The sequence below is a fragment of the Branchiostoma belcheri genome, unplaced genomic scaffold (genome assembly GCF_001625305.1).
Source record: "Branchiostoma belcheri isolate BF01 breed outbred unplaced genomic scaffold, Haploidv18h27 scaffold24, whole genome shotgun sequence".
In the NCBI taxonomy this organism is placed as follows: domain Eukaryota; kingdom Metazoa; phylum Chordata; class Leptocardii; order Amphioxiformes; family Branchiostomatidae; genus Branchiostoma; species Branchiostoma belcheri.
Window position 1 is genome coordinate 27,184 of NW_017803843.1, and position 11,127 is coordinate 38,310.

Below are 11,127 nucleotides of genomic sequence, written 5' to 3' on the forward strand. Positions count from 1 at the left end.
CACTAATCGTTGATTTTTGGTGAATATTTTTAATTTCTATTAAGGTCTCATACGCCAATTTCGCCGTCCCGTAGACTTACACGTTAAAATAGGCCACTATTTTGGCTGTCAATCCAATCAAAAAATCGTATATCAACAGATTTTTTGCTGTCTATACCAAGCACACGTATCATGTAACCGATCAAAATTTTTTTCCCCAATTCTAACCGCTAGTTCGATATTTACGTCATGTATAACTGCAATTACCCATGACCCGGAAGAGGCCCTCTTTTGGCTCACTGTGCCCGACCGCAGTACTCAGGTCAAAATAAGCGTATACGTCCGACAATCGCTCGGACGCCGAAACTTCCCTGCCTGATCCTGTCAGTAATAAACAGGCTTTCACCTCAAATCCTTTTTAGATCAGGTCTGAGTGATGAAAGGGATTTTATGGTGGACCTAAACTCACGCTGTTCAGGCACAATCATTTTTTTGTCGGGACTCTTTTAGACCCTACACGTGCGGAGTAATTCCGGTATGAGACCATAAATTTTTTTGTCGCGTCGACGCAGAAGTAAACGCTACGAAAGAAAAACAGGCTATTCGTCAGCTACGCACTAGAAACTTTATTCATGAATGTTCATGAATGAACTATAAATCTTTATTGTTCAAGTAGTTTATTTGGCACAAATTGTGCAGAAAAAGTCAAGTTGCATACATTTTCTTCTCATCATCCAACAGCACGTTGTAAACATTAGATTTAGAACAGATTCTTTTGCGATAAACTTTTCGACAGCACGTAAATACATGTATCCTAAACCAGTTTTCTTATGTGTATCATATTTTGAATAGTTGTTAAATAAACTCTATTTGCCAGAATTTTGTTGTCTTTAATTTTGTGCTGTTTGTGATAAATATATCCACAGAAGTGTGTGTGTGTTTACCAGTATGTGTGGTTGAAGACATGTCTTTTTTTTAAACACGCTAAATTACTTATTACTAGTAGGATGGACATTTTGAATAAGTCATCATCATACCTACCTGCCTAAAAATTTATTTAATAACATTGGAAAGTTGAGAGTGATACAACTATTACCTATATGGTATATGTATCACATAATTCTATATAACATTTCAGGTGCAGATGTGATAATTGCCGTATAATGGCAACCACAACAGAATGTGTCTGTTGTCAAGAACACGAACAAATTAGGAACACTATGGAGGGGGTGTCTCCGGCCCCCAAGTGCATAACCATGCACCCTGGCTTCTCATCAGTCTGTCTACTAGTAGACATCTGGGCACTACAGTGTGCTTACTACCAGTACAGGCAAGAGTATGGGCCCAGTCAAGATCCAACCCATGAGTAAGCTACCTAGCGATATGCACGTTCTCTGTTTCCAACTAATAAATTAACATTAAATGTTGATTGGAGACATACTACTAGTATCTGTATGTGCATTACTTCAGCAGTACAAGTTTACTGAGGGTATGTATCTTATGACCACTCAATTTAAATTTAGTACCAGCAGTCACTGTTCAATCACGGTGGAAATATTTTCCTGTTTCCTATAGAACTGATGTGCACAGTTTCAGTTAACCAGTGAAGTTCGTTATCTACTAGTAATCTGTAGTCCTTATAAATTTGATACAGACTTATACAAGTTCACAGTTTAGTTGCTACAATGGATAATGTAAAAAAAATTAACCAAGCCGTCCAATTTAGGAGGTACCGGTACATTGCCTACCGCCAGTTGGTGCGTTGGTGCTGGGGGTGGCTGGGAAGAGAAGTGAGAGTGGTCCTCCCTGCATGTGCAGTGACAAAGATCAGGGACACCTTTCCGTCAGCACAATACACAGGATTCCAGTACCCTCCACTGAATTAGTAGTAATGGAAGGCTAATGTTGTCAGCCACAGAATAGAACTTGTTAGAAGTATAAGTTTACCTAAGTTGGTTCAAATGTTGATCAGGGTTCAAAGTTAAGGGTGTCTCAATATATACATGTATACAAGAAATTTACAGCCATGACAGCACAGTGAAACCATCCTCTCTTGATATGGAAGGATGCTAACTTGTACTACTACTACATGTGTGCTTTATTACTACACTACTGTACTGCAGAAGAAGAACTGTACTTTTACTACTATTCATCAATGCTGAATCTTGTTCTGTGGGCCTGGATGGCAGCTTCTTTGTTCAGCCTGTCAGCACCACTAGTACTTGTAAGGGTTGGTGGTATTTCCATCAGATCATCATCCACGATAGCTTCTTCGCAGAGCCTCACTGCTTCTTCTGTGAGTTCAGTCACATAGTCTGCATTTTACAGGGAGAGAATTGTTAGTTGTATTGGATGGTAAACAGTAGCATATGCATTTTTATAAAATTAACCCGGTGTGACCTTATAACAATATATAGAATGGCCCTAAAAAACTATGTCTGAGCTAACCTAGTTTATATCAAGATAATTTAACCCAGGAGTACAGTAGATAGTCCTTACCAAACGTGCAGCTCCCTTGCACTGCCTGCACTGTGCATGACTTCTTGAACTTTTTATACCTGATCTTATAGATTCTCTCCCCATCCTTGTTTCTGGCCTGTCCCCGCCCACAGTTTTCGTTGTGGTGCAGAGCAGCCAGATGGAGCCTGAAGGGTAATACAGTACAGGTACATGGTATAAGAGGTAGCAAAAAACAATATATATGTAAAATTGTATTTTTTTGTGTAAATACGTTTTATTCTTTTTCAAATTTGCATATATGAATACTAGTAACAGAAACAGTCATAGACCATTTTCCTCCCCTGTTCAGGTCAACTTTATGGCTACTGTCATACATACCTATTTAAATTTCTACAAAATTTAACACTTGCTGTTTTAAAAAGTTGAACATACCTTGACAACATCCCCATGTAAAAGAATGCTGCCCATTTTGGAGCAAAGTGGTTGATTGTACTATGGAATGCCTCCAAGTGTGCGGTCTGGTATTTGGGTGACAGCTTTCGGATGTCCTTCAGAAGGCTTTTCTTTGTAATGATAGCAGAAAGCTTAACACTGGCCTTTGTGTCTGAAACACAAATACCACAATAAGTAAAAATGTAACAAGTTTTTGGAGATGCCACACTAACATGTTTGCAGTGTAACTTGTAAATGAACTGGCTGTATTACAGTATGCACATCTGAAGAAACAATAAGACTTTGTTATTGTTGCTGTTATAATAGTTGATGTAATTATGCAGCTTCATGTACATGTAAGCCACCTTACAATTTAAATGTTTGAAAATCAGTATTGGATTACTTTATCAAGACTGAACAACTTAAGACTGTAGAAACCAAGCAAACTGTTGCCACTGAAACAACCATTTGTGAAATGTAATTCTGCTTACCAATTTTTTGTTTTATTTGTAGACTAGACCTTATATTAAAGTTTATCTAGGATAAACTTTATTTAGTTTGGCCACCCAATGCTTGGTTTTGACAGACAGAACCTACTAATAACTGTCTTACTCGGTTTAAGCCACTGTCTGCGCAAGGGCCCATGGGCACACTGTGGGAAGGCTTCACTGTGGCCACTGTGAACATTGTGCAAGTGGTTGTCAAGAGACAACCACTTGCCCTCCACCAAGTCACCAGCACCTTCCCTAGTTGTTGTGGAACACCAGTATAGGTGATTGACAATGGAGTTTGTCCAATCACCTACTACCTCACACTCCTTCTGCTTTGCCAAGGCAGAAAGCTTCTTCCTGAGACCTAATAACAAACCAATTACTGCATGAGAACACTACTACACCTACCAAAAAGTGTTTATTTACTAGTAGTCTGAATTTGTTCAGTGGGGCTTATTGAATTGGTCTTCTTTGTCCTTAAATTTTAATGTAACCAGTATAGCAACCACTCAAACACTCCAGAGAAGCTAACAAAACACTAACAACTTGCTCTTTGTAAGGTCCACAATAATTGCAGTTTGTGTAAAATTATAAATCAGCACTAACTAGGGACAGTCAGCCCTCTTGCTTCGTCTGTGTGAACTAGGAATGCTTACCTTTAGCAATGTGCCAGATGTCATACAGATGACATGTTTCTGGCAGGTTTTCCCTTATCCATTTGGCGATCTGTAGGTGGCGATCAGTGACGATCTTGCCGATCTGCAATGTGCAGTTCCTCCTTATGAAGTCAATCGCCCTAGCCAGACCCTCCTTCTCCATAGCATTGCTTGATCCGACTTCATTGCTCTGTTTTTGTGAAATAATACAGGTAGGAAAACTTTTAGACCAGAGTAACATCAAATCATTTCATCATTACATTTAAGTGCTTTGCATTTAATGTTATTAAGGCATTGCTGCTTGCTTAAAAATTACCTGTAGTTGTAATACTAATAGATAAGAGAAAAAATTCTAAAAACAGGAGAAGCTACTTACCTGAACCAACTGTAGGGTAAGAATCTTTTTAGTCCTCAAATCCATAAGGGTGTAAGACCCATATTTGGCTGAATGTCCAGGGCTGTCAGCCCTGCCATCACCTCCCAGTATCAGTGCCTGTCCTCCTTCATGCAGGGCTGCAAACATGCCTTCCTGTTTCCTACTCCAGACGTTCTTGATTGCCAAGTGGAGGGTCATACGTTGGTGCCGGAAGAAAGTTCTAGCTGAGATACAGTGTAGGCGAAGGCAGGCAAAGACGTTCAACGCCTGTTGTGGTATTGCCCCTGTTTGAAAGCATACAAATTCATTGTGATTTGTCTATTTGACAATTTTATTGGTTACCTACATCAATCTGTGTATATAGTATAATAATAATAATAATAATGGGACAGTATGTACTTATACACAAATTAACATTAACTCATCTGTAAACCTCCTTGCAATGTGGCTTTAAAGGTTCAGTTTATATGACTTTAGACATGATTGACAGGAAGTAATTCAATACCTGCAAAAAGAACTGCTGCAGAGATCAGCAAGTTCCCAGCTGGTGTGTTGCGTATGAATGGCTGGCTGCTCCATGTCCTCACATGTTCGCACAAGGTACAAATCTGTGTGATGGACAGGAAGGACCCAATGGTCTCGAGGCGAAGCTTCTGCTTTCCACTACCACAGAGTAGGCAGAGAGAGAAAAGCTGCAGAAGAGCTGAATGGAAGACAAGGTACTTTCTCTCTTCCTGGGGTGGTACTGACTCATCTGGCAGATGAATCTCCTCTGTCTCCAAGTCATCACTAGGTAAAGATTGAAAAAAAATTGGTTTGCACATAAAGCTGTGATGCCACATTAGGGATTTCAACAAATGTGTTTTACTGTTATGATACTGTGATAAAAGAGGCTATTTGAACAAATGAAGGAATATGTTGCAATTGCTTCTGACCTATCAGTGTCTGACAGCTCCTCCTCTGAGGGAAGTAGTCCTCATCATCATCGTCATCCTCCTCTTCCTCAGACTCCGGCTCCGAATCGGTGTCCTCATTTCGTCCGGGGGTGGGGCGAGGAGTGTGCACTGGACCCCTGCGTCAGCGCGAGCAGGAGTGACCTGTGTTGCTGAAGAATAACAAGCAAAATGACTTTGAAATATTAGCACTGTCAATTCTTCATAGTATTTCAAAATTACATACATAATTGTATAAAATGTCTATTTCAAAACAAAACCATCATTGTCATAAGTGGAAATAATATGTGCCTTAATGCTGATTGTATACAGATAAACTTTTGAAAAAGATGTACAATGGAAAGGAATGTTGCAAAACTCTTGATACAGCTGTAATGCATGAAACATTTTACAGTAACTGTGTTACAAAACACTTGAGCATCACACCATCTTTACCTCTGTGTCTGCCTGAGGACTTTGTCTGTGTGCCCACACTGTTTTTCAGCTCAGCTACAACCTGAGGATTGTTTAATTTACATTAGGTTTACCACATAATCTGATGTGATAAGATGAAAGAATAGATTGTGTCAAAAGAGTCAAACAAAACAGTGCACCCCTCAGATTCAAAAATCTTGTAACTCTTAGAAGAAGTTCAATTATATCTGACATTTAGTATAGGAGAGAGTTTTCATCACAAAGTATTATCATTTCAAGTACATACCTCAATATCAACCTTGTCTTCTGAGAGATTCTGATCCTAAATGAAACAGAAACAGTGTTTTTAAAAAAATTGGTCAATAGTTACCACACAGCACATTGTGACTAATGTTTCAATGTATAAGCTTATATTGTATATAAGCTTATATTGTTACAAAAATAAATAAAATTATTTCTTGCTTACTTGTCCATTGTTCCTGACAGTTTTTCTTTCACTTTGTAACAATTAAAAATTCAATTTAAAATATCTAAACAAAACCAATACAACATACCTGTACACTTTGTTCCAACAGGTCTGCAATGATCTGTGTGAAAAGTAAATGTACTACATGTATTTGCATTGTACGGCAATTTATATGATACATGTCAAACAATTTACTAGTAAGAGTCAAGCAAGAGATATAAAGACTGACGCTACAGATATGTACGGTACATAAATATCGAAGTCCAGCACTATATATTTTAAAAACTCACTGCAAAAGGGGCCTGCGTGACTTGTGGAAGAGCCGCGTACAAGCTATGTATGTTTACGTATTTTCGCCGGCGCCCCCCTCCCACCCCACGCCCATAATAATACGTTAGCTAAAGCGGAAAGTAAACGAGGCGGCTCCTAATTCTGAAGATATCTACATCTATATCGTCACTCCTGATCTGCCAAGAGTTTATGTTGTGTCACAAGAGTATTCACAGAACGTTACCTGTTGTCGTCTGCGTTTTTCGAACGCCGTACGTGAGCCGCTTACAGCAGACGACGCCCCACTCTCAGCCGGTCTTTCGTCAAAACGCATGTACATCCGGCACGGCTGTGGGCTTCAACTGAACGCGTTTACGTATTCCGAATTCCCGCTCGAGTCCGCCGACAAACTGGTCGCTGGAAAAATGACGACTGCACAGTTCGGCTTTCGCCCCTCCCGTCCAGTTGTTTCTACGGCGCTGTACGTACTGGGTCCACAATCGCCTTCTCCGCGGGCTGCTTGGAAAACTATGCAAACTAAGTCCTAATTTAGTAGTCCCAGAACAACCATAAGCTACACATCTACGCACCATATTTCTATAATAACAAAGATAAACAAAGATACTGACGAAAAAACTTGGGCTGACAAAAAACTACATGACAGTTCCTGTCGTCTGCTAAACTATGACGCTCGCGTTCCTACTGTGACGTCACTTCCGGTCTCACTGCCGAGTTTGCACTAGAGTAGAGCTGGTGGATTTAACACTTAGTTTTCGCAAATTCATGGGCGCTTGGATAAAAATGAGGCAATTTCTACAATTACATGTGTGGAAAGCTGTTTATTCCCCAAAATGCACATCCCTTGTTACATAGGGGCTTTAAAACAACAGTACATGAGTGATATGTTATGATCTGCAGCTGCTAAAGGCATATTTACTGACAGTGACATCAAAAATAAGTTTCAGATAAGTTTCTGCAATTAGCTGCAGACTTTTTTTCGACTTAAAAGTAGAAAAAGTATCAAAACTCGAAGAAACAGAAACTAATTTAGAAGAACAAACACTTCTAGAAGCTCAAGTTTGCTACTTGCACCTCATGATGATGATGATGAAAAGTAGACACTTTTGTGACTTGAGAAACAACAGAAAGTGATACAAGCAACCTACTGTACAACATGAAGGAACTGCTGACCTGTTAGCTGTTGAGTTGTTGGGCAGTCTCTCCTCGTTACACGTCAGTTTCCCCTGCTGCCTGTACACCAGGAAGACATAGCGATGGAGTCCCGAGTCTTTGGGAGGAGCAGCGCCGATGTAGTCGGTGAGAACCTCTCCCCGCCCGATGTCGTGTCCCGGGATGTTGACTATCAGCCAGTGATGCCACTCACGAAACTTGGGGTTGGAACGGCTGGGGGCATCTGGGTCTGTGGGCACAACAACAACACAGTCAGCAAAATCTGGACAGGTAGGCCTCTCACTCTCTATCTGGTTTATCGTCTGTTGTTCCCCGTAACCGAGTGTTAGACGTGCTTGCACTCTGATGCTGGGGCTTGATTGATTTTCCCCGTCCTGTGGATCTTGGGCACAATGACTAACAAAAAACATGTAATTTCAAACCTCTGAGAAACATTGCAATATGTGATGACTACTTACTGGGATGTTTCTTAATGACCCAATATAAATTCTGTGAAATTCTCAAAGTTTTCTTCAATAATAGGTGGGTGGGAATCATGATGCACAAGTGCACATAGAATCTTGCAGGCCATATGGCCTTTGTCAGCAATCATTGTCTGCACATGCAATAAAATGTAATTGTCTGACCTGTCATGATGAGAGTGTAGAGATAGCCTTCTTCTGCTGCCCAGATCACCTGGGGAGGGCTCTTCACCTGGTGCAGTTCAGAGACACAAATAATTAATAACGTAAAACAATTGTACATTGTAAGTGGCTCCACCTTTGAATCATTGCCAAACTAGTACTGTAACAGAATTTATTTCAATGGAAAATGCCTGGTCAAGATGAACAGCTAGATCATATTAAGTCAGGTTTTGGGGCACATGGATATAACAGGCTTACAGTTCCCTCATGGTAAATGGCAGGCATCTAAATCCGTCATTAAGCTAGTTCACTCACTTGGAATGTTTGGGGCTAACTTTACTACAGATTACGTCAATCACATTTAGATCAATACCTTATAAACCTTAACTTTAATTACCTGTGTTGGGGTGAGCTCATTTCCAAAGTCGACAATGGTGGTGTTGCTCTCATAGGTAACCTGAAACATTAACAATGGAACCATGTCATAGAATAACCTGAATAACATAAGATGGTTGTAACACACTCTTAATACTAGCAATGTTAATGTTAGCAAAAAAAAGGTAAAAAAAAACGACATTAATACAAAACAATAAATTTGGTACAAGAGAAGATTATAATTCCTTACTGCTGCTGTCTCTGTTGGGGCAGTGTCCACTATGTCAGGAACTATCCCGTTCTTTATAAAGGCATCGGCAGCCATGTTTCCAGTCAGCTCTGGACCTGCTGGGCCACTAGAAATAAGGAACAATAGAAGTACAGGGAAATACAGTCAGTTGAGAAGTAAGTGTTTGCTGCATTTCATTGCACATAGGTAGCTTAAAATATGGCTAAAAATGGTTAAATAGAGTATTAAGATGACATACATGTACCTCTACCAATAAAATGTGTCTTGCGTTTAAAATGAAATATATTGTTCTGTTCTATGTCCTACTGCACTTGTTTACAGTCAAGCAGTACATCCTGTAGCAAACTTGAAATGTTTCAAACGGCCACATCTACCCTTACTCTATGACTGTGTAAGTAGTACATGTTAAAACAGCTGAGCACAGACTACCAGTACTGAACACATAACAACAATCCCGCTTTTGTCTTTTGAATGATAGTTTTTCTAGTGTAATGTGCTTTGGAAAGGGCTACCAGGGTAACTTTTATGCTCAGACTTGACAACTGCTGTTTGACTCAAGTCAAAATCATGCTGTCATGTATATAACTACTGGGTGAAGAGTTATTCGTTATGGGAAATTTGGAGCCTACTAAAGAGAGGAGCTGGTGAATTCTAAAAGATTTTTAGCAAGAAACTCAAGTGAAAAAATAAACACAAGCTTGGGTGACAGAACAAGACTAGATACAATATATATACATGCAGTTGGCAATATTCTTGGCAGTTTCTGTAATATGACCATCTTTATACATGTAATACAGTATCGACATGCAAGCGCCTGGTGCATACTTCTTAGCTTGCATATAACAGTAGTATCTTGACCTTGAGCAATCACAAGTTGACCTTAAGCTCGCAAACCTAGCAGTGCACTAAAAACCACCCCATTGCAGATTGGCACCCCTAGAAAGCCAAAGGTTAATGACATTAGTATTGAACATTTGGGTCATCGAAAACAGGTCACTTCAGCACTCTGCCACCAAACCATGTCGAAAATCAATACAAAGTGCAGTTATTCTCTGAAGCTCTACTCTAGGCTGATGAAGAGAAATGCGGTTGATGATGATGATTTGATTGCAATACTAATCAGAACCACCAGGGGGTGCTTTGTCCTCTCACCTGGCCCCAGGCCCCTTTGAGCCAGACTTTCCCATCAACCTTTGCACACTGCCCTGGCTCCCTGAAAAAAGAGGAGCAGCACATAACTCTCCACAAACGCAAGTCCAACAGGGAATAAAGGATGCAAAGAAAAATAGTATAGGAGGAATCACAATACAAAGTAAATGCAAATCAACAACAAGAGTGAGAAAGAATCGAAATAGTAAATTCTTTTATGATGAAGCTACCTATTACCCCCGGTATGAACGATTTGGGCAGGCTGGCTATGCCTTAGAGTTATGCTAATTTCAGGCGCTAATTTTGTGCAAAATGCACTGGATACCCTTTTTTCAGAAATGTTATGGCGGGTCTGGCTGTCAAGTGCATAAGATTAAAAAGGTTGATTATACTCTACAGAAAAAGGCATGAGGTCTCAAACCATGTAACCACTTAGGCTATAACATAACGATTTATCACATAAGCAGAACATAAAACGTTTAGCCCTTTTTGTCATAACATTTTCAGCAAATTCCATCAAGGGAACATATTTTAGTCCAGTGACAACTTGGTGTCAGTCTGTTGTTCGAATATAAAAGAAGTTGAAAAACGATCTTATTATGGAGGAGGGGTCTATAATGACAAAATCTATATACCAGTAGATGGAGGATGCGGGATGAGGCACCTACCCTACTACAGTGCAGTATGATGATCTCAAACCCCTCCCTCCCCCTTCAAAATTTGTTGTTGCAAGCATGTTGCAAGGTAACGCCCTCCCCACGGCTTTGCAGAAAGATACGTTACACTTGGAACAACGCATCTGCTCTAGATTCCATCACGACAAGTCAGCCACACTACAAAACCTCACCTTCCAAATGATCGACCCTCCCTCCTCCAAACTGTCTGGTCCTCCTCCTGAGATCTTCGTCCTCTTCCTGGTGCTGATCTCGGAAGAAATGCCGAGGAGTCCTCGTGAAAAGTCGGAAGAGCCGAGAAATGCCGAGCAGCACCGAAACCATCCCGAGCGCCGTGCGCATGCGCGAGCTGGGCGCTCGTCAATCAT

At 40.3% G+C, this 11,127-nt stretch overlaps 2 protein-coding genes and 1 long non-coding RNA gene across 7 annotated transcripts in view; all 3 read right to left on the reverse strand.

Annotated features, from left to right (window-relative positions):
* Window positions 1-11,116, reverse strand: part of LOC109471113 (protein D2-like) — a 12,890-nt gene extending 1,774 nt beyond the window's left edge. The window contains exons 1-6 of one of the 2 annotated variants that reach the window (XM_019770337.1): window positions 10,933-11,116; window positions 10,089-10,149; window positions 8,937-9,042; window positions 8,709-8,768; window positions 8,315-8,381; window positions 7,689-7,917 (exon numbers count right to left, since the gene is read on the reverse strand). In XM_019770337.1, the coding sequence (XP_019625896.1) occupies window positions 7,689-7,917; window positions 8,315-8,381; window positions 8,709-8,768; window positions 8,937-9,042; window positions 10,089-10,149; window positions 10,933-11,101 (692 nt within the window). In that variant the 5' untranslated portion in view covers window positions 11,102-11,116. The remainder of the gene's footprint in view (window positions 1-7,688; window positions 7,918-8,314; window positions 8,382-8,708; window positions 8,769-8,936; window positions 9,043-10,088; window positions 10,150-10,932) is intronic. The other variant, XM_019770338.1, reaches the window with a different exon arrangement.
* Window positions 1,437-5,433, reverse strand: LOC109471112. 3 transcript variants are annotated; one of them, XM_019770334.1, is made up of 7 exons: window positions 4,900-5,430; window positions 4,395-4,678; window positions 4,019-4,208; window positions 3,484-3,726; window positions 2,872-3,043; window positions 2,479-2,624; window positions 1,437-2,294 (listed from the first exon to the last, which is right to left on the reverse strand). In XM_019770334.1, exons 1-7 carry the CDS (start codon window positions 5,234-5,236, stop codon window positions 2,125-2,127), a joined length of 1,542 nt encoding a protein of 513 aa, XP_019625893.1. In that variant the 5' UTR covers window positions 5,237-5,430; the 3' UTR covers window positions 1,437-2,124. The 3 variants fall into 3 exon arrangements, with proteins under 3 accessions (XP_019625893.1, XP_019625895.1, XP_019625894.1); XM_019770336.1 differs by having other exon boundaries at window positions 4,395-5,433; XM_019770335.1 differs by lacking the exon at window positions 3,484-3,726 and having other exon boundaries at window positions 4,900-5,420.
* Window positions 5,508-6,820, reverse strand: LOC109471115. 2 transcript variants are annotated; one of them, XR_002140296.1, is made up of 4 exons: window positions 6,742-6,820; window positions 6,316-6,348; window positions 6,048-6,083; window positions 5,508-5,843 (listed from the first exon to the last, which is right to left on the reverse strand). It is a non-coding gene; the product is annotated as an uncharacterized LOC109471115 (long non-coding RNA). The 2 variants fall into 2 exon arrangements; XR_002140295.1 differs by lacking the exon at window positions 6,742-6,820 and having other exon boundaries at window positions 6,316-6,459.
* Window positions 11,117-11,127: the final 11 nt, after the last annotated feature.